The sequence below is a fragment of the Chenopodium album genome, chromosome 19 (genome assembly GCF_948465745.1).
Source record: "Chenopodium album chromosome 19, dcCheAlbu1.1, whole genome shotgun sequence".
Taxonomy (NCBI): domain Eukaryota; kingdom Viridiplantae; phylum Streptophyta; class Magnoliopsida; order Caryophyllales; family Amaranthaceae; genus Chenopodium; species Chenopodium album.
Genome location: NC_137852.1, coordinates 4,660,597 through 4,686,011, shown reverse-complemented (window position 1 = coordinate 4,686,011; position 25,415 = coordinate 4,660,597). Strand labels below are relative to the sequence as shown.

General features: G+C 34.7%; 3 protein-coding genes and 1 pseudogene across 6 annotated transcripts; 3 read left to right on the top strand and 1 right to left on the bottom strand.

Annotated features, from left to right (window-relative positions):
• The first annotated feature begins 333 nt into the window (after positions 1–333).
• On the top strand, positions 334–3,507 carry LOC145595080 (uncharacterized). Of its 3 annotated transcripts, none has more exons than XM_081651435.1 (5): positions 334–410; positions 886–2,219; positions 2,303–2,503; positions 2,685–2,851; positions 3,056–3,507. In XM_081651435.1, exons 2-5 carry the CDS (start codon positions 984–986, stop codon positions 3,060–3,062), a joined length of 1,611 nt encoding a protein of 536 aa, XP_081507561.1. In that variant the 5' UTR covers positions 334–410; positions 886–983; the 3' UTR covers positions 3,063–3,507. The 3 variants fall into 3 exon arrangements, with proteins under 3 accessions (XP_081507561.1, XP_081507560.1, XP_081507559.1); XM_081651434.1 differs by having other exon boundaries at positions 2,667–2,851; XM_081651433.1 differs by having other exon boundaries at positions 2,616–2,851.
• Positions 3,508–11,885: 8,378 nt separating this feature from the next.
• On the top strand, positions 11,886–14,487 carry LOC145593842 (F-box/FBD/LRR-repeat protein At1g13570-like). The gene is made up of 5 exons (XM_081650210.1): positions 11,886–13,261; positions 13,359–13,528; positions 13,635–13,689; positions 13,758–14,002; positions 14,355–14,487. Exons 1-5 carry the CDS (start codon positions 12,014–12,016, stop codon positions 14,485–14,487), a joined length of 1,851 nt encoding a protein of 616 aa, XP_081506336.1. The 5' UTR covers positions 11,886–12,013.
• An 844-nt stretch (positions 14,488–15,331) lies between these two features.
• On the top strand, positions 15,332–18,218 carry LOC145595585 (pentatricopeptide repeat-containing protein At4g32450, mitochondrial pseudogene; annotated as a pseudogene). The gene is made up of 2 exons (XR_014102978.1): positions 15,332–15,396; positions 16,072–18,218. The product of XR_014102978.1 is annotated as a pentatricopeptide repeat-containing protein At4g32450, mitochondrial pseudogene (transcript).
• A 4,527-nt stretch (positions 18,219–22,745) lies between these two features.
• Positions 22,746–25,197, bottom strand: LOC145595226 (3-ketoacyl-CoA synthase 6-like). Its single transcript, XM_081651605.1, has 2 exons — positions 24,343–25,197; positions 22,746–23,770 (listed from the first exon to the last, which is right to left on the bottom strand). The coding sequence occupies exons 1-2, from the start codon at positions 25,042–25,044 to the stop codon at positions 22,997–22,999; spliced, it is 1,476 nt and encodes a 491-aa protein (XP_081507731.1). The 5' UTR covers positions 25,045–25,197; the 3' UTR covers positions 22,746–22,996.
• Positions 25,198–25,415: the final 218 nt, after the last annotated feature.

Sequence of the window (25,415 nt, the reverse complement as noted above, 5' to 3'; positions counted from 1 at the left end):
TTCAAATAATCCCTAATTTCAAGAAATCCATATTATAAGTAACCTATAAGTTCAAGTAATAACCCTTAATTTCAAGTTACATATATTATAAATAATCATTAATTTCAAGTAACCCATTTGATAACATACACAAACAAAACACAATTAACCTATATTTATAAGTAACCCCTAATTTCAAGTATTGTAAGTTTATAACCTATTTTATATCACGGTGTGACCAGCCACCAGCCACATAAGTACAATTTATTTTTTTTTGTTTTTTTTTGAAATTTTTTCGTAAATCAAAATTTATAATAATCCCATCCTAAACCCAGAAAAACCTAACTCCAAATATTTAGTCACTCTAATTTCTCTTTTTCTCTCTCTTCTCTTTGATCTCTCTCATCGTAACAAGGATTGTTCTTCAGGAGGTAAGCTTTAGCCCTTTCTATCCTCAATTTTAAGAATTTTAAGTTTAATTTTGATTTGGGGTTTATTTTTTTTGTTTTACCTCTTTGTTGATTAATGTTCAATATTGTGTATAAATATTTTTTATGAATTACAGAGTAATTGCTAATTTTATTAGTTGAATTCATGCCCAATTTCATGTTACATTGATAACTTCAATATGTAAAAATTTTCCATATATTTTGGATTCCATATTTCAGAGGATAGCTTCGTTAAATAATAATCTAGGTCTTTTTATTTGTGAGAAATTCTGCAAATTGTACTCTTTGGTGCTCATATATTGTTATTTAGAGAATGCCCTTTTGTTTGCTGATAATTTCTGAACTTGAAAAACAGAGGAAATGATTTAAAACCCTGATGAGTATATTTCAATTTCAGATTACATTTGTGTGTTAATTACATAATTGATATTAAAGAGTATATTTGCATTTGTTACAGATCTTGGATTATTGAGGATTGAATGCTTCCCTTGTTGTGCAACATTTAAAGGTTGGAGTAGATAATTTGTAATTTGAATAACTTAAAACTTGAGAGATATGGATGATGAGGGAAAAACCTGTATTGATCGAATATCCGAACTACCTGAATTCATTCTTCACCATATGTTGTCTTATCTTTCAACAAAACAAGCTGCTCAAATGGGTGTTTTATCCAAGAGATGGCAATATGTTTGGGAAACATTTCCCATCCTTGATTGTCAGCAACATTATTTCGGGAAAAAATTATTTGTAACTAGCCCAAAGGGGCGAGGACTTCCTAAAGATGAGCGACGCAAAATTTTTAATCGAAGACTCAAATTTTTGAGCTATATTGATAAGAAATTGCTTCGATTTCATGAGGAGAAACTTCGTGTGAACAAGTTTTTTCTTCTTATAACCCTTGTGAGTAAAGATTTGGGCCCTCGTGTTGATACGTGGATGGAAATGGTTGCTAAAAGGAGTATTCAGGAGTTAACTCTGAATATTTCTACGGGAAAAGAAAGACTTCATGACCTGTCTAACATTTTATTTACAATGGAGTCATTAATCATTTTACATTTAGATGGTTCTATCCTATTAAGTATCCCTCCTGACAGTAAAGCTATTAAGCTATGCTCTTTAGTTGAGCTGCATCTTCAATTTGTCACTATAGATGAGGATACAATTCAAGATCTCATTTCCTCTATTCAATCAATGAAAGTGCTGTCTTTGATGCATTGTCTGGGTTTTGTAAATCTTGACATATGTGGTCATGATAGACTGGGGAAGATAGTATACCGTCCTCATGGATATTCCAAAGCCAAAAGGAGGTTTAGCATAAAGGTGCGAACATTAAGAGAACTCGATTTTCGTAGTCGTGACCCAAACTTTGAACAAGAAATCATTGTCAGTTCTATTTGCCAAAATTTGAAACGCTTGTCTTTGTGGGTTATTCCCGTTGATGTAAAGTGGCTACAAAGCATGATTACATCCTTTCCTCTGCTTGAGCATCTGTCTTTGGATGGATGCATGTTGCAAGAAGTTATTAAACTCTCTAGTCAATCTCTCAAGGAGATACATTTAAATGATTGTATGAAACTGGTGGAAGCAGAGTTTGATACACCTAATTTACAATCTTTTAAACATAGTGGGAATGCCATGCCACGCTTTCATTCAAAAAGTGTTGCTGATTATCGGACAGCAGAATTCTCTCCCCTTCTTTCAAATATGAACAATTTATGGTTCACAAGGCTGTACAACTTTCTCAGATATTTCAAATTTCAAGACCTGACTATTGAGATGTATTTTTTGCCAGTATGTTTTGTCTTTCATTTTTGTAATTGCTATTTTATTTCCATTATAAATATTTTGTGATAATATTTTTCTTGGTTTGTTAGGGTACGAAAATCTCCTTCAATGCTGAGGATTATACCGGGATACAGTTTCCTCACTTTGAACTCAACAATATGAAGTTGGTTATGAATATGTTGTGGACGACATCAATGAACTATGCATCTCTTTTAGATGGCTTATTCTGGAACTTGCGTCCTAGGATTCTGTCGTTTATGCTTTTTTCTGTTTCTCCTAAAATTTTGAAGGTTTTTTTTTAATCGCTTACTTTCTATAGGTTTGCATTGCAATTGCTCAATTGTGTATGGTTTGCGAAATGCATGAATGCTTTGAGAAAAAATTCTAGTAATGTTGTTGCAGGGGCTATTAAAATGTTTGGTGGCTGAAGAACCAAATTGTCACTGCTCTCAGAATCTTGAATGTTGGCAGCACTCGTTGAAGGATATAAAGCTGATTAAAGTCAAAGGTTGGGAGAGTAATTCTGTATTTAATGCGATGACCTTGAACGACTTGACTAATTACTTGGATGATTGGGTGATTGAAGCCGATCAAGGACCAGATTTCCCTGTGGAATCTTTATCTTTTGAATTGTCATGGTATACTAAAATTGCACAGTAAATCACTTTGGGTGACAGAACTCCCTCCGTCCCTAAATAACATTCTTATTTCTAGCATTTATTCCTCGCATAATAGAGACAAACAGGAATATAATTTAGGGATGGAGGGAGTACTAATTTATAGTTCATCTTATTTTATTATTCGAGTATTTTGATCATTGTCTGCATACCTTTCTTTGCTAGGTGCTAAGCTCTTCCAATTACACTATGTTGTCGCGTTCTCATACCCAAAGCTTATGACAACCATCGTTGTTGCCTTAATACACAGTTTGGCTAGCACCAGTACATTATTCAAGCTCTTAACGGCTAGAGCAGGTCTTCTAGTTGTTGCACAACTTTCCAACTTTGCTTGTAACAATTACTGTACTTAAGAAGACCCTGAACACCATTGTTGGACACCATTGTGACATGTGAGCAATCTGAGCATCCACTGAACACCCTCCTTGGTGTGTACTTAAACAGTTTTCAAAACCAACAACTTTGCTTTTTATAACTTAATCAATGAAGTTTTTTTTTTTTTAAATAAATTGTAACGTAATCAATGAAGTTCAATTTTGATTTGATTTTTATTTATTTTTTGGGAATTGACCTCTTTGTTTATTAATGTTCAATATTGTTTATAAACATTTTTAATGAACTACGGAGTAATTGGTAACTACTCTATTAATTACTACCCGTTCAAAAAAAAAAAAACTACAAGTAATTGCTAATTTTATTGGTTGATTTCATGTCCAATTTCATGTTACATTGATTTTTTTTTGACACAACACGAAGCAAATATATATTACAGGCTTATAGCCTCAAAGAGTTGTTTACAACAAAAGCCTACCTCTGCACAGCCATTAAGGAAAACAACCCAAAATGAATGACTAGAAGCAGAGGAGAGAAATAGCAGAGAACAGCTAATACTAAAACTAAAACTAGGATCACTATCATCATAAGGATGGATAGTGATATAGAGCTTAGAGTTCTGCATATAATACATTGAAAAGACAAGAGTAAGCTTAAACATAAAAACTAAAATACTTATCATACAACCTATATTACTAATAATAGTGACAGAAGTTGACATCCACAGCATCGAAACTACCTTCCAAGAGTGACTATCCAGATGATGAAGAAACCCCCAAATCAGCATCATAAATATGCTTAGCAAAGGGAGGAACCAGGAAATGGTCCTTATGCCCAATGCTCATTTCCATTCCATAAGCTGCAAGACTATGAGCAAAGACATTTTTTTTTTCTAGGAACATGCCTAATGAGAATGTTTCCATTGGCCTGCAGAATACCAGCAACATCATTGATCACAGCATATAACTCATGATGGGGAACATGATCCACGGATTTGAAGAGCTTGGTAAGGTATTCTGAATCAGTTTCCAACTCGATTTTTTTAACCATGAATTCAAGAGCAACATTGAGACCTTCTCTCATAGCAAACAATTCAGCAGCAAGAGGGGTAACCGCATTATATTTGCTGGAAACCCCAAAGAACCAAGTTCCATTGCTCCTTCTGATAACTCCACCACCTGCTGCCATCTCTGAATTCCTCCAAGCACCATCAGTGTTCAATTTAATAAAACCTTCTCTAGGAGGATTCCAATTAGAAGAACCAGGTCCAGCAGCTTCAATTTTCCCTTTCCCCTGCAGGATATGAGCATTCATTTGATAGTCCACATAGAATCTGCTATAAACATGCATGGATCTGAACATCTTTCTCTCAAAAACAGCAGTATTTCGATCCTTCCAAATATGCCAAATACAAGTACAAAAAATCATCTTCCATTTATCAGATTGTGAAAGATTAAAAGAGATCCAATCATCCCAGGTGAGATTTTTAAATGATGAGAAATTGAAGTTTTTGGGTATGGGAAGTCTTTGGAAAATGTAATTCCAAAGAATGGAAGAGGAAAAGCAATCTCTAAAAAGGTGTAGGTGGGTTTCATTAGATAAAGAGCACCTACAACAAACTGGAGAGATAGTGGGGATATAAGAAGAAATAGAATTTGCTACTGGAAGAATTGAATGAGCACAATGCCAAAGAAGCATATTAAATTTATGTGGAGTTTTGATTTTCCAAATATTCTTCCAAAAGGCACTATGAAAAGGCTGCTGAGAGAGAGAGTAAAAATCAGAAGAACATTGAAGATGATAAGCTGATTTTATACTAAAGTTTCCATCCTTAGATGGGGCCCAACGAATGAAATCCTCAAAATTCGAGTCCATGGAGATAGGAATTAGCAAGATAAGCTTAAGAATATTAGGAGGCAGAAGATGTTTGATATCCTCAAGATACCAAGAATGATACCTAATAATATGAGATACCCCCCAATGAGCTTTGGAAGGAGGAACATCCCCCTGTACAAAATGGTAAAGGGGTTTGGAAGCCACCCAATGATGATACCAAAGAGAAGTAGAAGCTCCATTACCTATTCCCACAATCATGCCCTTGGATAAAAGGTCTCTACCTTTTAAAAGATCACTCCAAATAGGTGAATGGTGAGGTTTGGGAAAGCAATCTAAAAGAGCAGAATGCTGAAGATATTTGTCATTGAAAATTTTCACCCAAAGTTTTGAATGATCATTAAGCATAGACCAACCCAACTTTGCCATAAAGGCAATATTCCATTCTCTTAATTTTCTGATGCCTAATCCCCCAGCTGCCATAGGTTTGGTAACAACTGACCAACTAGTTCTAGGCAGATATCTTGATCTATCAACCTTATTCCACAAAAATTTTCGACAACCTTTCTCCAAAGATTGAAGAACTGAACAAGGAAGTAAATTAGTTTGCATAGAAAAAACTGGGTAAGCATTTAGAACAGATTTGATCAGAGTTTTTCTACCAGCAATATTGATAAGCTTAGATTGCCAACCTTTTATTCTATCCAATGATTTTTGAAGGAGATCATGATAATGAGAGATCTTAAGCTTGTTAGGGCTTATTTCAACTCCCAAATATTTGCCAAAGGAAGAGGAGATTTTAAAAGGATACAAGGAACTCATTCCTTGTCTAACAGGAAAAGACATGGACTGAGGAAAAATTATGGAAGATTTAGTCATATTAACTTGTAACCCAGAAATTTTTCCAAAATCAGAAATAATTCCCATGATGTTATTCAAGTTCAAAGGGGAAGCATGACCAAATAAAAACACATCATCTGCATAAAAGAGGTGAGAAAGGGAAATGTGTTTAGACACTTTGAGGGGCTTCCAACTCCTATCAGCAACAGCTTTTTCAATCATCAAAGAAAGTCTTTCTAGACAAAGAACAAATATATAAGAAGATATCGGATCACCTTGTCTAATTCCCCGAGAAGGAGAGAATTCATCAGTTATTTGACCATTCCAAAGGACAGATACTTTGGGAGTAGAAATACATGACATAATGAGATCAACCAAGGAACTAGGAAAACCAAAACCCCTAAGAGTGGTTTCAATAAAACTCCATTCTAGACTGTCATATGCTTTTGCCAAATCAAGCTTTAAGGCCATGATATTTTTTCCTTTTTTTGCCTTCTTGAACATGTGTGAAATTTCTTTGATCACAATAATATTATCCTCTATGCCTCTGCCTGGAATGAAACTGGATTGAAGAGGATTAATGAGAGAGGGGAGTAGAGGACGGATTCTAGCTGAAATGACTTTTGTGAGCAATTTGTAGATGGAGTTGCATAAGCCAATAGGTCTAAAATCAGTGATATATTCAGGCTGCCCTTTTTTTGGAATAAGGGAAATGTAGGAAGAGTTGATTTTATCAGGGAGAGAATTGGAAGAAAAGCATTCAACACAGAACTTATGAAGTATGTCACCTAAATCATCCCAATAAAATTGGAAAAATCTAGGTTGAATACCATCAGGGCCAGGGCAATTCATAGGTTGCATGTTAAAAAGGCTTTTTTTAACTTCATCCAAGGTAGGAAGTGCTGACAATAAGGAAGCATCATCAGCACTTAGAGAGTTATTTGGCAAGAAGATAGGCTGGAAAAAAGGGATTGGGAGGGTGGAAGTGAATAATCCTCTAAAGTGAGAAGTAGCCATATCCATTAACAAAGATTGAGATAAAACCCAATTATCATTCCTATCTTTTAAACACATGATTTTTCCTCGAGATTTTTTAATAGAAGCAATTACATGGAAATATTTTGTGTTTAAATCACCAAATTTCCTCCAATTAATACCCGCTTTTTGAGCCCAAATTATCCTTTCCTTTTTGAAAATTTCATTAAGATCTCTTAAAAGATTTTTTTCCAAATTAACCAAAAAGGAAGAGTAATGATGAGCAAGAGAAATTTGAGAGCCATCAATCCTTACAATTAAATTCTTTTTCTGTTTTTGCAAATTGCCAAAGATATTAGAATTCCAATTTTTAATATTACCCAAAAACTTTTGTTGACCAAACAAGAAATTGTCATTCGGTTTTTCCCAATTAGAGATAAAAAATTCTTTAAAATTAGGGTGTTCTAACCACACCTCCTTACATCTAAAAGGGAAATTACCATCAACAAAAGAATCATTTAAGCAAACTAAAATTGGAGAATGATCAGAATGTAGTCTTGGAAGATGGATTACCTTAGTGTTGGGGAAGGTCTCCAACCATTTAGCATTACCAAGAGCACGATCAAGCCTCTCCCGAATATGATCAATGCTATCTCTAGCATTATTCCAAGTAAAAGGATTGCCGTTGTAACCAAGATCTATCATTCCTGCTTTATCCATGAAGTGATTAAAATCACGACATTGAGAAGGACGAAAGCTCCGACCACCCGACTTTTCAGCTTGGGAAGTCACTTCATTCAAATCTCCTAACATTAACCATGGAGTAGAAGAAGGAGGGACATCTGCTGCCATTTCCTGCCAATATTTATGCTTCTCCGAGGGAATACTAGGAGCATGCATGCCGGTGATGAGAGCTTCCGGAGCGCCATTCTTAAAGTGAAACAAAGCATGAAAGCGGTGAGGATCACAAGAGTACGAGGGAAGATCCACAGTATTTTTCCAAAAGAGCCAAATTCTCCCCCCCCCCTTCTTGAAGTTGGTTGAATTGCTCTAAAATCATGAAACCCTAGCTGAAGCATTACTTGTCGTGCACGATTATCATCACTCTTTGTTTCTAAAAAGATGAAAATAGTTGGTTTGTGATTCGAAACAATTTGAGCAGCAGCTGGTAAAAAATCATTTTTGTTAGCTCCACGAACATTCCAAAGAACTAATTTCATTTTTAAGTTTGGAAGGTTCCGCTGCAAAACAACCTAGGGAACATCAGTTGGTTTCGGATTGAGGGGGAGATAATACTCGTCCCAATCCATCCATGCATCCGATAAGTCCACTTGAATCACATCCTCCATTCGAATCGGAGTTGTTACACTCTGAATTTCCCGAAGACCTCTCTGTGTTTCCCAATACGTGGCATTCACTTGAATTCCCACTACCTCGTCCTGGGTGATGTAAAGGACCAATGGACGACGTGGGTTTGAAATTTCTTGGCCGTGACTTGCGAATACCAATGGAATTATTGGAAAGCTTCGTAGGATTGCCAAGGGAGTGTGAGGTTCCCGCTGAACATTTCTCGGAATTACCAGAGCTTCTTCTCTCCTTTTGAGAGAGTCCAACAGAAGTAGAGCTCCGTGAAGCTCCGTTTCCGAAGAGGGATGATTCTTGTTGATTTGAAACTCTGGAGTCTCCGGGAAGAGATTCAGAATTGTCGAGGGGGTTGGAGAGGGGATGTATGTTCTGAAATTCGATTTGCATGTCATCAGATTGAGTTGAGGGGAGAGGAGCCATTCATCTCCGAAACTTTGACAGGTTAGGGTCTGATTATCTATAATTGCGTCGAGGTTGATTTCTCCGGTGACTTTTTGTCCATCTGAAGGCTCAGGCGTGGTATTTTGTGATTCGGATTCATGATAAACAGGGGAAAATTCAGAAATTGGAAGGTGAGAAGGAAGTTCAGTAGGAGAAGAGGTAGGGTTTTTAGTAGTTGGAGAGATGAAAGATAAAGGGTTAGAAGAAGGGGTAGTATTAATAGGCATTGGAAGAGACAAAGCAGAAGAATTTAAAGCCAGGTGTTGGAAATTGTCTTTTGCATGGATATCAGACAAAGATTCAGAAGTTATATCTTTGCTTGTGAAATCTTCCAAAATATTTTCCTTGAGTGATATATGCTCTAATTTTTTATCACAAGGAATGTTCTTCTGAGAAATATTAGAAGTAATACTCTCACTTGACTTCTTTTGTTTCCAAGACTGAGATAGAGTGAGTTTTCTGGTAGTTGAGGGAGCAATTTTTCTATTAATTGCAGAATTTAAAATTTTTTCACTCTTTCCAAAGCCACTGCTTGGATTATGAACTTTCTTTGGAACTTCCTTTTTTGTATTCTCCTTGACAATAATAGGTGGCTTTTTTCTGTTGGACCTCCTATTAGTAACAAGGGTCCAAGGCCCATATTCCGAATTGCCCAACTCTGAATCTGGGAGAATATTTGCATCAGCTACCAAATTTTCTGAACTATGGGCTTTAGAGGATGGGCCCGAAGCAGAATCAGAAACAGAATTAGGCAAAGCTAAAGAAGAGCTTTTAGGATCTGCTTTACCATAGCTTGAACATGTGTTAGATGCAAACATAACACACTCATCCTTAGAGTGTCCTATTCTGCCACAACTAAAGCAAAGAGAAGTAATATTCTCAAAAACCACCGCTTGCCAAGCTCCACCAATCCATAATTTTGTGATAGTGGATTTTTGAGATTAACTTCAATACAGACACGAGCATAACGTCCCCTTGTGATCTTATCTGTTGCATAATCAACCCTGATTGGTTCACCAACCAGTTTAGCAATGTCAAACAAAGCATTCTTGTCATAATACTCAACTGGGAATTCTGGGAAGCGAATCCACACCGCCATTTGATCGAAGTAATTTGTTTCAGGCCTGTAGTTTGGTTTCCATTTAGAAAGCATAAGATAATGATCAAAGATAAACCATGGACCTCCAAAAAGAGCACGTTCATAGTCATCTTGCATCGAAAATCTAAAAAGGAAGACATTTTTGCCTAGATCAATTGTTTCAAGACTTCCTTTAATCTTCCACATAATTCTAGCTCTTATGTCCATAAATTGAGGTCTTATTGAAACCCCTAGACATTTCCCCATGAGGGTGAGATTCCATGGTTTTCTTAGACGTTGAAGAGTATCTTTAGAAAATTGCACAGAGAGAGCATGATCAGGGACCATATCCTCTTGATCATCCCAATCATTAACAGAGTTAACAATTTTCCTGGATTCTTCAAACCATTGAGAAGAGGTAGCAACCACTTCACGAAAGCTTAGAGAATGTGGAACTGAAGTAGGATTAACAACCTGATGAGATGATGGAGGAGGTGGTGTATCTGCCTCCATTTTCAAGTTAAAAAGGAAATATTTTAGAGAGAGAGAACAGAAGAAATATTTTAGAGAGAGAACAGAAGAAATATTTTAGAGAGAGAACAGAAGAAATATTGATAACTTGAATATCTAAAACATTTCCATAAATTTTTTATTCCATATTTTAGAGGATAGCTTCCTTAAATAATAATCTAGGTCTTTTTTATTGTAATAAATTCTGCAAAGTAAGGAGGAAGGGTTAGTATTAACAATACAACAATTGAGAGTTCGACCTTGTGACTTCAAGGTTATAAAGGTGTCACCAACTATGGGCATGTTCAGATTTATTGAGTTGAACTGAACTAAACTGAATATTTTATAAGATGAGGAAATTAAAAACGGAATGGAACGGAACGGAACTGAACTGAACTTAAGTTGAAGAGAACAGGCCTTAATACTCTACTTACTTCGGAGTAACATATAGAGTACTCAAAATTTCTACTCATACTTCACACCACATACTCTTTTTTTTTTTTTTTTTTTTTTTTTGACGGGATTCACACCACATACTCAAACACATTAACTTTGACTATAATTTTTATTAACATAATACTCCATAGTAAGCTTATAAAATATGTTGTTGGATTGGTATTGATATAAAATTTCGTAATATAACCTCTGTTATGATTTTAATTAATATTTACTCACGTAAAATATAGTTTAAGGGTCTGTTCTCATTGACTGAGCTGAACTGAAGTGAACTGAACTTATTAGAACTGAGCTGAACTGAAGTGAACTGAACTTATTAGAGCTGAGCTGAATTGAACTGAAATGAATATTATATTAGAGAAGGAAATTAAGAGGTGAAGTGAACTGAACAAAAATTATCGTATGAGAATGAGCCCTAATTGGTGTATATTGATATGTGTACAAAGTTTGATAAGACAAAGGGGGTAAAAGAAAAAAATACAACTACGGAGTAAACAAAGCTTCTCTAAAAAGCTAAAACCCATAAGTTTCTCAAAGAAGCTAAAGCAAAATTAAACTTGGTATTTTCAGTCAAAAATTTTCATACAATCAAAATTCCATTTTTACAGCTTATTTTAATCTCTAATTCTCTACACTCCACTTCATCGGCGTTCGACTCTTCATAACATTCACTAGTTGCAATTATTTTGATTCTGGTAAGTGTTTAAAGATTTTATTTTACTTTTTTTTCCTGATTTTTTTTTGCTATCAATCATTTTATATTATTCATGTTGTGTTTGAACAATTGTTTTTTTTTTTTTTTTTTTTTTTTGAACAATTGTTTTAAAGTACGAACTAATTGCTAATTGGTTGATTTCATGCCCAAATTAATAAAATTAAAAACGAAAAAAAATGTAACCCCTCTCAAAGTTTCTCTCTTGGTTGATTAGTCGAAGAATTGAAAATAATCATTTACCCTCATTTTTTTAAAAAAATTTGTAATTTCATTTCAAGATAAACTAATTTGCATTTTATTTTGTTAATTACATTAATGGGCATTGATATCAACGATTTGCGGGGGTTTTTTTTTTAATTTTTTTTTTTATTTTATAATAATCAGACTTAAGTGAATTTGTTAGAAAAATTTACTCATTTATCTGGAATTTGGTTGTCTCCAAAGCATTTGAGTAAGATTACAGAATCATTGTTCTGATTATTGGGATTTAATTGCTTAACTTTTTATGCAAGGTTTGTATTATTGGGGTCTGAATAACTAAACTTGAAAATTGGGAGATTTATTTGGCTGCTTGAATATGGATGATAAGGAAACAAGTTGTATTGATCGAATATCCGAACTACCTGAATTCATTCTTCATCATGTGTTGTCTTATCTTTCAACTAAACAAGCTGCTCAAATGGGTGTTTTATCCAAGAGATGGCAATATGTTTGGGAAACATTTCCCATCCTTGATTGTTATCAAGGGCATTTCGGAAAACATTTACGTTTAACTAACCCGAAGGAGCAAGAGCTTCCTAAAGATGAGAGACGCAATATTTTTAATCAAAGACTCAAGTTCATGAGCTATGTTGATAAGAAACTGCTTCGATTTCATGAGGAGAAACTTCGTGTGAACAAGTTTACTCTTCATATAACCCTTGTCAGTAAAGTTTTGGCCCCTCGTGTTGATAGGTGGATGGAATTGGTTGCTAAAAGCCGTATTCAGGAGTTATTTTTGTATATTTTTACGGGAAAAGGAAGACTTCATGACCTGTCTAAGATTTTGTTTACAATGGAGTCATTAACCGTTTTACATCTAGTTGGTTCTATCCTATTAAGTATGCCTCCTGATAGTAAAGCTGTTAAGCTATGCTCTTTAGTTGAGCTGCATCTTTATTATGTCTCTATAGATGAGGATACAATTCAAGATCTCATTTCCTCAATACAATCAATGAAAGTGCTCTATTTGTGGGAATGTTTAAATTTTGAAAATCTTGACATATGTGGTCATGAGAAACTGGAGAAGGTGGCGTACCGTCCTAGTATAGATTTCAAAGCCAAAAGGTTTCGCATAAAGGTGCCAACAATAAAAGAACTTGAACTCACTTTTTGCAGTGATGGTGAAGAAGCAATGGTATGTGAAATCATTGTCAGTCCTGTTTGCCAAATTATGAAACGTTTGTCTTTGTGTGGCATTTCCGTAGATGCAAAGTGGCTACAGAGCATAATTACATCCTTTCCTCTGCTTGAGCATCTGTCTTTGGGTGGACGCATGTTGCAAGAAGTTATTAAACTCTCTAGTCAATCTCTCAAGGAGATATGTTTTGAGGATTGTATGAAACTGGTGGAAGCAGAGTTTGATACACCTAATTTACAATCTTTTAAATATAGTGGGAAGACCATACCTCGCTTGTATTTAAACAGTGTTGCTGTTGCTGATTATCGTGCAGCAGAGTTCTCTGTCCTTCTTAAAAATATGGACAGTTTATGGTTCACAAGATTGTGCAACTTTCTCAGATATTTCAAATTTCAAGACCTGACTGTTATGATGTTTTCTATACCAGTATGTTTGTCTTTCAACTTTGTAATTGCTATTTTGTTTCCATTATAAAAAATATTCCTTTGGTTATTTTGTGATAATATTTTTCATGGTTTGTCAGGGTAAGGAAAACTCCTTCAATGCTAAGGACTTTATCGGGATACAGTTTCCTCACTTTGAACTCAACAATATGAAGTTGGTTATGCATATGTTGGGGACGACATCAATAAACTATGCATCTCTTTTAGATGCCTTATTCTGGAACTTGCGTCCTAGGATTATGTCATTCAAGTTTATTTTTATTTCTCCTAAAAATGTTGAAGGTATGCCTTATTTTATTTTATTATTATTATTTTTTTTTTTTTTATCGCTTACTTTCTATTGGTTTGCATTGCAGTGACAAATTTTACTACGTAAAGTTATCAGTTTATGCAATTGCTCAATTGTGTATGGTTTGCTAAAATAAAATTCTAGTAATAGAGTATGAGTTGAAATTTTAATTTGTTAAATATTGTTGCAGGGGCTACTGAACTGTTGGAAGGCAGAAGAACCAAATTGTCACTGCTCTCAGAATCTTGAATGTTGGCATCACTCGTTGAAGGATATAAAGCTGATTAAAGTCGAAGGTTGGGAGAGTAATACTGTATTTAATGCGATGACCCTGAACAACTTGACTGATTACTTAGATGATTGGGTGATTGAAGCCAAGGAGCGATCTGTGGAGAAGAATTTCCCTGTGAAGTCTTTATCTTTAGAATTGTCATGGTATACTAAAATTGCACAGTAAATCACCTTGGGTGAAAGTTACTAATTTATAGTTCATCTTATTTCATTATTTTGAGTATTTTGATTATTGAGTGTCTTCAAACCTTTCTTTGCTAGGTGCTAAGCTCTTCCACTTATGCTATGTTGTCACCGTTCCTGTCCCAAAGCTTATGACAACCATTGTTATTGCCTTCATAACACACAGTACGTTTGGCTAGCACCAGGATCATTCAAGCTATCACCGTCTGTCTAGCAGGTCTTCTACTTGCTGCACAACCTTCCAACTTTGCTTGTGACAAATCACTAAAGATATCTGTAATCTTGAGTGGATGTCTGTCCATCACATTCCAAGGGAGATGAATCTGGGTATGCATAAACTGGTCTGTTATGCAATGGCAATGTCTGTGGTGCACAAGGATCACTTTGAGCCTCCAGATTGTGCCAAGCGAGCTCTGGAGCGTGGTAGTCGCAACATTTATGCTTGATCTGATGCTTCTGCTGTTCAAATTGCTGCTGCTGTTTTACATCTTCATCTTTTGTTGTACTCCGTATAAAACTGGTAGTCTGGTTGATAGGTTCATGTTGGGGGTTGTATTTGTAGGCTTTTTGGGTTATTCTGCTGCCTGCTGGTGCTTATAGGCTTTTGTTTTCCCCCTGTAATTATGGGCTGCTAAACTCTCTTATGGCCTAGGCCTTTTTTTAAATTTCTTCTGTTTTAAGATTTTTTTTGAATTGTTGGACACCATCGTGATTCGTGAGCAACCACACTACTACTACTTCTTGGTCTAAATAAATACGTTGCCTTTTGTAACTTAATCAATTATTGAGTGCTTCTCTTATTTTCTTTTCTTTTTTTTTTTTTTCTTTTTTTAACGGAGAGTGCTTCTCTTATTTTCATTGTATAATACTCGTATGTTTTTGTTGCTTACTCCTTCTGTTCCTTTTTATTAGTTACAGAAATGTGTTGGAGTTTTTTTTACGTTAAGGTGAAAATAAATTGGATAATGATTTATTTTACTATAAAAAGGAAAAAAAAATGCATGTGATTCGTGGAGCATGTGAATTAAGACAAGAATAAAAAAGAAGTACAAAAAGAATGGAAAAATTAACCAACTAAATCAATAAAAATATAAAATGAATAACTCGGTAATTGTATACTACCTCCATTTCATATTATTTGCAAAATGAACGGAGGTAGTATTTTAAGTAGATTTTTCGTTAGTAAAAATTTTCAATTATCCCATCCCAAACCCCAGAAAAACCTCCCCAAAAAAAATAAAAAAAAGAAAAACCTAAGTCCAGTTCTTTAGACATTCTAACCTCCATTATTAGACCTTCATTTTTCTCTCTGTTTTCTTTAATCTCTCTTCGTAACAAGGACTGTTCTTGACGAGGTAAGCTTTCGTCCTATCTATCCTCAATTTTAAGAATTTGAACTTTAATTTTGATTTGTGTCTGTTTTTTCTAGTAGTGACTTCGTTGTTAATTAATGTTCAATATTGTGTATAACCATTTTTGATGAACTAATTGCTAATTTATTGGTTGATTTCATGCCCACTTTCATGTTACATTCGTCACTTGAATATGTTAATTTTTCCATAAATTTTCGATTCCATATTTCAGAGGATAGCTTCGTTAAATAACAATCTAGGTCTTTTTTTTTTTTTTGTAAAAAAATCTGTAAAGTGTACTCTTTAGTGCTCATATATTGCTATTTCAATATTTGGAGGATGCCCTTTTGTTTGCTGATAATTTCGGAACTTGAAAAACAGAGGAAATCATCTGAAACATTGATAGGACTTGTAGTTAGTCGTCTCCGGCTCGAGCTTGTGTTTATTCTTTTGAAGATTTATCATATGTTAATTTGGAAAAGTATGTTTTTTGTAAGTTGGTATAAAATTGGAGGATTTAGTTAGTTAAATAATGTGATAGGTTGCCTAATTGTTGTATAATATGGGTGAAATGATTCTCTTGTTTCATTCAGGGAAAGATAATTGCTGCAACATTATGATATGCAAATCAGTTTGAAAAGAGAGAATTTGTTGATGTGATTTTTCTCATTGACATAGGAATTTTGCGAGTGAATTTGAGTATATATCCAGATGAATAGATATATGCCTCTCTTTTCCAAATTCAGACGGTTTCATAATAGATACTATGACTCACATATCAGTTGGCGTAATGAGATTGCTTCTTGTCAAAGAGAAGCGGCCTTTTGTCTGAGACAGTATTCGAGTCTTGGAGTAAATATGATTCAGGAAAGTACTGAGGATATTCATTCAGATAGGAGGTATGGAACTCCTGAAAATCATAATGATTTATATAAGTTAGGTGACTCCAGTCCCCGGGGTGGGAGTGTAAATTACAGACAGAATGTGGGACACTTTCAGCATCAGTCTAGTCATTATGTTACCAATGAATGGACAACTTCTCAAAATATTGGTTACCATACGACAGAGAAAATTGAAGTAGGTCTACAACACCATGGATACTCCAATGGCGGAGAAAATGCAGCATTTCAGCCAATCAGTAACAACCAGACTATGAGCAATGGTCAGTATCAGCAAAATTCTAGTAATGTGTATATGGGGAATGGAGTAGCATCCCCTCCTGGTGGTTACCAGCAAGAACGTGTGGACACTAGATCGAATGTGAATTCATATCATCAAGTAAATGCTGGTGGATATCATAACACTCATTTGGGACCTCCTCAGCAGAACTTTAATGGATCTCGCAATCCTAACATACTTCCTCAGCAACAAGTAAGTGCTACTCATCACGGACAATCAGCTGGAAATGATGAATTGGATGAGGATAATGATGTTGAGGGTACACTTGAAGAGTTAGATGTTTTTTGTGAAGAGTGGGATCTTAAACATGCTGTGAAATCCATGAGTAAGCTGAGCAAGAGGGGAGTTTTTATAGACATGCCTCGTTACTTGAAACTGATAGATGCTTGTGGGAAGGGCAAAGCTTTAAAAGAAGCACAAGATGTTCATCAGAATATTGTCAAATATAATTCTCCTGTTAAAATTAGCATTTTTAACAGGATACTGGAGATGTATGGGAAATGTGGTTCAATGGATGATGCCTATAATACATTTAACAGTATGCCTGAGCGTAATTTAACATCATGGGACACCATGATTACTTGGTTTGCAAAAAATGGTCTTGGAGAAGATGCCATTGATATGTTCACCAAGTTTAAGGAAGCAGGACTGAAACCAGATGGTCAGATGTTCCTTGGTATATTTGATGCTTGTGGAGTTCTCGGAGATGCAACCGAGGGAATGCTTCATTTTGATTCAATGACCAAGATATACGGCATTACTCCAACCATGGCTCATTATGCTAGCATAGTGCACATGTTTGGCAGTGCAGGTGATCTAGATGGAGCATTAGAGTTTATTGAGAAAATGCCTGTTCAGCCTAATGCAGATGTCTGGGAAAGCTTAATGAATATTGCCAGGGTTCAAGGGAATATAGAAATAGGGGATCATTGTGCTCAAATTGTGGAGCAGCTGGATCCTGCTCGCTTGAGCAAGGAGTTGAAGGATGGGCTTCTACCGGTTAATGATTCAGACACTCCAAAAAAGAAGGTGAAGAAGTATAATCCGCTGGCACATACAAAGCATGAATACAGAGCGGGTGATAGAACACATCCAGAGAATGACAAGATTTATACAGTTCTAAAGGGAATAAAAGAATCAGTAAAAGAAGCTGGGTATGTTGCAGAGACCAAATTTGTTCTTCATGACATTGACCAAGAGAGCAAAGAGGAAGCAATCATGGCGCACAGCGAGAGACTTGCTTGCACCTATGCACTACTTACGAACCCAGCTCGTATGCCACTTCGTATTATCAAAAACCTTCGCGTCTGTGGTGATTGCCACAATTATTTCAAGATTATTTCAAAACTTGTAGGTAGGGAGATCATAATGAGAGATGCTAAGAGATTTCACCATTTTAATGATGGAAAATGCTCCTGCAATGACTACTGGTGAATGATTTTACGGCAGCAAAAGGTAACCCTGCATCATCCTTCTTCGTTATATATGATTGTAACATTTCTCTTTTAAGAGTCAATCTTGGTACTTAATTTTATGTGCCAAGGTTGTATTTCCCATTGGGGGTTTGATACTTTTCAGCACATTCAAATTTCAAAGTGGGATACGTAGGAATTCTAGGAAGTGTCTAGGCAAGGATCAAAACTGTGTTTACATATAGAGAAATGCATATTGTAGTTTGGAAATGAAATGCTAAATTGATTGCACTATTTTTTCTAACTTCATTATCATGTCAATTTCTCTACTGTGAGCTAGCAATTTTCTGTTAGAATCCTATCAGGATTCATAAGGTTTTCAACTTCCTTTGCTATGCTTCTAGCCTCCTATGTCTCCCTTCATATCGTTATTTGCCATGTCATAGCTTGTCTAAAGGCAGGCCAGAGAACATTGACATTCTCATCACATGTAAATGCCATAAAAATTGGAACCTACATGCTAAGCACTGTTAGAATTTCAGGAAAAATATTTTATGCCTGTATACTGCTTTCAGACTCAGATACTTATATACATGACAAAGAGAGACTAGAAATGTATATAGTTAACATAATAACTTTATCTGAACCTCAGGAAAATAGTGGGTCTTGGATGTCTAAGCTAGACTAGATTAGGGTTGTTTTATTGCACGCAATTTAAATCTTTGAAGGGTAATTTACTCAAATAGACAAATATTATGTGATCATTTTTGCATTCATATTCTAAGGGGTAATAAAATTGAAGGAAAATCTTAAGGGGTAACAAAATCTAGCCTATGTACCACATTTTAACAAAGTATATGATCATCTTGGCATGCATATTTGCTGGGGGCGGACTGTGATCGACAAGATCTAAAAGGCCCTTAAGCTTATCAACCCGCCAAGTAGAAGCTTCTAGAATGAATCTTCACAGATTTGGAAACACATCATCTTCTTCTGTTTAGTATGAGTTTACAGTGTTGCATTGAACTATTGAAGCTAGAGGAGATATGAAGAAGGGAGATAGTGTTTGGCAGTTAGCATTTGGAAGTGGATTTAAGTGGGAATAGTAAAGTTTTGGAAATGTAATAGGAATGTTGATCCAGAAATTGATGGGCTTGGACCTTAAAAAGATTACATAGATATCCTGTATATATTCCGGACATTTGTAAGCTTTAAAATTATGAAGTGAAAATAGTACAACAATACACTTTTTATATTTTGTTTTCTTCTTCTTTTTTTTTTTTCTTTTTTTTTTTTTTTTTTTTTTTCTCGTTGTCTGGTTGTTGTTGTTATGTGTGCTTATATGAAAGGAGTGTGAAGAAAATCTGAATGATTATTTGATATTTTTCTTAACAATAAATTTTATAACTTATATTGAATTATTTCAAAGAAAAAAATGAGTTAAGATAAAGTTCAGACATAATAGGCCACGATAAATCCTATTGTGAAACTAGATAGTTAAGAAAGTCGAGTATTAAGTTGTTAAACAGGTCTATTTATTTAATTTTTTTGGTTGATTTGAATTCGGGGCTTAGTACTGGGTAATTAGGTTCGAATCACCTCTTAATTAAGTGCAGTCTCAATCACCACTGCACCTCTATAAGAATTGAGGTGATATTTTTAAATATTGAGATGGAATATTTGTTGAACTTCATTAATTCATTATATAGATATGTAGTATAAGAAAAACAAAACATATTGTTATCACTTTGATTTGTATCATACCTGTCTCATTAAACAAAACATATTGTTATCACTTTGATTTGTATCATACCTGTCTCATTAATCATTATTTCACTTTGACTTTGGTACGAGTAAACAAACTTGTATTTGTGAATTGCTATTAATGAAATTCCAAAATTATAAATAATTAAGTGTAACGTCATCTGTGTATATCACTAATTTAGTCAACAAAAGAAGCAAATCAATTGATGAAAGACTCTTATACGAAGTAGTAATTGTAATATAAGTACACATCTAGTGTACACAATGGTCAATGAGTAGGTGGTTTAGCTCTGAAATAATGGAAATATGAACAATAATCAAACAATTTTCTATATAAGTTGTATGCGAAGTAATTTTATTGGAGTATAGAGAGCTTCTTAAAGCATCGATGTCAAACAATTTCGGCACACCAAAAATGAGTTAAAATTGATTTTGACACATCAAAAATTGATTTTGGTACACCTCTTTTTGAAAAAAAAACATATAATACTTTGTTTTTACAATGGATGTGTCAAAATCATTTCCTCATTTTTAGACGTACTTTATAGTCCGTATTATTGATAGTATTATTGAAACCATTATCCTATGGGAGATGTGATTTTCCGTAGTTGATCTACCTTCCTTCTAGTCCTTTTAACAATAAATTATCCCAACGGAAATTTGCTGGAAATGTAGCTGTTTGGGAAGTAGTAGTGAAGTTGAGTACTTTTACTTAGATTTATTTGTCAAACAAACAAAAAAAAAAATATTAATGACATAACTACTTTTTATGGTTGGGTCGCACAGTTGTATAAATTATGAAAAAGTGATGTGTAAAATTGTGAATGTGGCTTCCTAACCTCCAAAAACATAAACTAATTAGGGTTTGAGTCTATAAAACACGAGTAATACTATTTCACTGTACAACTAATTGATAATGACATTGCTACATTATTTGCCTAATTTAACTTATTAATTAGTTAGCTATCTAAATCTATACATGTCACACATATTGTCATGAATTCAAGATATAATGATATTAACATTATGATTACCCAACTAGTTAATCCTTAGATCCAACTAGCATCCTAAAAGCAAAAACAGTTGAATAATACTTATCATATAGGGGCTCACATACAATTGTCTTTCTCGATCTCGATTGCTTTAATTTCCTATATAAGTAACTTTTCTATTCGTTTACTAAGTTAAACTATATGATAGTGTGGTACATCTCGATAAGAAACTCACACGTGATACGTGATTTAGGAGGGACACACGACAGCTAACATACAATGCATGGTATGCTGCCTCTCTCATTACTAGTTCGTTTTAATACAGAACCATATCACGGCCAAATACTCTCTCACACGCAGAATGTAAACACGCGACACTTCTTGTATAATTACATGCAAAATCATCAAAGGTTTTACATTTCTCAGAATCCTAGCCTCCTCTTTACCTCCATCTAAATATGAAGCTGTATAAATGATAGTTTATTTAATTTATGTCAGAATAAATCCCTGTGTATATCATATAATAGTAATATACCTAAAATTTGAAAATGGAAGTTATCAAACTTTATATTTGGAAATAGAAAGAGTAGACCTAACCAACTAATTTCCAACATTTTTTGAAGTGACAAGGAGGGTTGCCAAGTTGGCATTGGGCACAGTTGCAACCTCCACTTATTAAATTTTCAGGCCATCAATTTTATGATTTTGAGACCCCATTTAAGGGCGTGTTCGGCGTTAGCTTTTGAGTAGCTTTTAGGTAGCTTTTAGTGGTTTGACTTGGTCAAACCACTACTTAACAAAAAATGTGAGTGTTTGGTAAGGTAGTGGTTTGGGTAGCTTTTAGTGGTGGATGTAGCTTTTGTGAAAAGTTAGAAAAATTAGCTTTTGAAATTAGAGGTAGCTTTTGAGGTAGCTGTTGAAAATTTAATCTATAGTTTTAAAAATAAAATATTGATTCTTATATGTAACAGCTAGTCAACCGCTACTTTACCGAATACTCATATCTAAATTTTTTATCTTCACAGCTAACAACTTGTTGACAGCTAACATCTACCTACACAGCTAACAGCTGCCTCCACAACTACAGCTACCTTCACAGCTATATTTTGCCGAACACGCCCTAAATCTTTTCTGCTGCTACTCTTGCATTATCATATGTATTTAATTTTATAGTATAAATTAAACTACTAGTATAAAGTATACATTACTCATTTACTCCATATTATACAGTGTTGACTGTAAATCTCAGATAATATTTTGGACCGACTGTAAACACATTGGCATTTGCATTGGCTAACTATTTACAACTATGCCACATAAATTAATTTTTATATTAATGAAAATTCTGAGTAGTTTTTGACTTTTTGTTGTCATATATATACTCGTACATCATATGAGAATGATGTTTCCATGAATCCATGATAATAGTAATGATAATTAAAGTTACGTAGTACTCCTAATAAGTACCATAGCTAAATAAGACCTTCATTTTTCTAAGGTGGTTTTGAATACCGCTAGTTTACATTGTCATGTTTGATCAAGCTTCACAGAGATAAAACTCTATGTTTACGCCCACAAATCTAAGCGTGGAACCAAAAAAAAAAAATGCCGATTTAATTCTTTACGTTAATGGCCTGGTGTAAAGTTCCCGAATCTTGTTTAAACTACTTTTGCAAGTCATGTATGTAGTTTACGTTGCTATAATTTTTTGTTTTATAATAGAAGATAAACTTGTCGTAGAATATGAGAATTTGGAGTTACAATGCCCTCGAACAAAAAATAAAAATCAATTGATGATTCAAGATTTATATTTCTTATTTATATACGCCAAAATATCAATTGATGGAGTTATTATATATACTTGTATGACCTATGTAACAAATTTTATTTGCACAATTGGAAACATATCTTTGGTACCAAATTAAAGATGACAGAATTAAGCACATGATAGTAGTGTAACAGTGTTTACTTTTCATTGTGAAATATTATAGTACAACATATGGGCAGAAGCTAATGGTCGTAACATTCATCTATTTCATCATAACATGGTAGATTTCTATTCGAAACCTTTATGACAACTAAACTAAAATAAATAAAATCATCACAAAGGATTTTTTTCCCCTTGATCTTATAATATAAGAGTAAACCATATTTTAGTTAATCAAACAATATATGATGACAATCAAGAAAAATAATAACAAACAACATTTTATGTTTTTTGTTCAATTGATAATATACCCTGGCCTTGGCCTTCATCTACAGCTTCACAATTTCGGGTATATGGACCGGGTATCGGTCAATGCAATCGTCCCAAGGGCCGTTAGCGGGTGTTTTGATTGTACGGATACACTTCCAAATTGCACTGTTACACTTAAACCCGCTTCCAAAAGCTATTTGCCAAACACGGTCTCCTTTCTTCATTCTCCCTTTGGCCTCAATGTAGCTAAGCTCGTACCAAAGGGAGGATGAAGAAGTATTTCCAAACCTATGTAAGGTCATCCTAGATGCCTCAACATGCTCAGCGGAGAGCTGGAGGCTCTTTTGAAGCTCGTCGATAACAGCCCTACCACCAGCATGAATACAAAAATGCTCGAAAGCTTGTTTAAAGTCCGGTATGTAGGGTTTCCATTTAGGGTTAAAGAGCTTCCTTCCAATGAGAGAAAAGAGGAAGAGTAGTTGTTCCGAGGTTGGTAGGACTATTGGACCCATGGTAGTGATGTTGGACTTTAAGGCCTCACCGGCGATTGCCATGAGGTCTTTTTGGAGGGAGATTCCAACTTTGCCTTCGCGGTCTTCCTCTTGGTAGACACACTTGTAGGCCTTGTCGTCCGCTCCCTTATGGGTGCGGACGACATGAAGTAGTTGGTACTTAGACCTTTTCTTTTCCTTCCGCTTGTTGGATAATAGGATGGCCGCACATCCCATGCGGAAAAGACAGTTGGGAAGGAGCATTGCTCGCTCCTTCCCTTGGTAGTAGTTCGGAGTTATGATCTCCGTACTAATCACCATGGCATACGAGTTCGGATGAACCTACAATTCGTGAATAATATAAGTCTATGTATAAAACACGTACTAAGAAATCATAAACAACTAAGAATTGTAAAATAAATAAAATTGTCACTCAAAACTTGTAAAGTCCTAGCTACTTTATTTTTTAATTGTACTTGACCCTATTATTCTTTCTAAATTAACCTAATTTAAGCTCTAACTAACTGATCTTAACCCAAATCTACCATCCCATTAGATATATCTAGCTAAAGTTTATCATCAGCAAATCTAAGAGTAAAATATTTAAAAATTTAAGTGTTTTGGTTTAGCGTATTAAATTGAATCGTACCAATATCCTATTATCCTATATTCCAACTACTAGCTACTCTACTTTATTAATTTTTATTTTTCCATGAAATTTCACAGTCACGGACCAATATGTTCATTGAGAATTAAATGCAAAATTCAGAAATTTGATGTTCCAACAATTTACTTAATTAAGAGAGATAAATGAGTCCAACTACTCTATTAGATTGAAGTGTAAACGTAATTACTGTAGTACGTAAGAAGAGTATGTAGCATATATAATTAAATATCGACTGATAAAAAGTTACCTGCAACAGATCTCGTGCCAAGTCCACGGATATAGGACTACAACTACAACCCATGCCTGATAAATTAAAGCTCTTAATGTTACTCCTAAGCTTGTATTTATTCACCACCATGGCGGACAATGATGGAGTAGGAGAAAATAAACTACAATTCACGATCAAAATATCGATATCCCTAGCCTTAACTCCGGTCTTTTTTAATAAATCGTCGACAGCAGAAAATATAACCAACTCAGCTTCGCCTCTAGCAGCCTCCATAGTAGGCTTAGGGTTAATATAATGAATAGCCGGGGGCAAACACGTCTCTTCACCTAACCCGGATCGCTCCAAGATCCGGGTTTGAAAATCAACCGCCTTTTGGTCGTCCTTCAAGTTGAGCTTATTATGCTCCATGAAGGTAGCAAATGGAACCCTAAAAATGTACGGGGGTTTGAACATTGAGTAGTCAACTAAATAGACAGGTCGTGGTTTGGACATATAATAAACCGTAAGGATAATAATAATAAGAAAAGTTGAACACATGACTTGGATCATGTCTAATTGGAGAGATTTGAAAAGAGAAATAATTTGTTCGGGTCCGGCCCGAAGGATTTCGACGGCTATACCCGCCATAATGGGTATAAGGATTAGACCAAGGAAATGGTTCACTAGGTAAGTGTAACCTAGCTTCACATACTTTAGCCTCACTGACGAAGTATTCGCCATGTAATATTGTTGTTACTCTATATTTTTCCCTCTATTTTTTTATTTATATGGCTAATTTAATTTGATTTTTGGAATTAATAAAAGGGTTGAGAAAATATAATAATTTTCAAGTATAGTTTTATGTGTGAACGAGGTATAGGAAAAATGAGAAGGGAGAAAGGGGAATATAAAGAAAGTGAAGAAAGATGGGAGCAATTAATTGTGGGCAGATGGGAGGATATTCAATGGAGGACTCAACATCATGCAACGCTCTCTTAGCTGGGGGACTTTATTATATTCATATTGATTTTGTTGGTTTTTTTTTATATATATATATTTTTTAATTAAAATGTGGTTGTATATATATTTGCATGGACTAGTTAGGTTTAAAA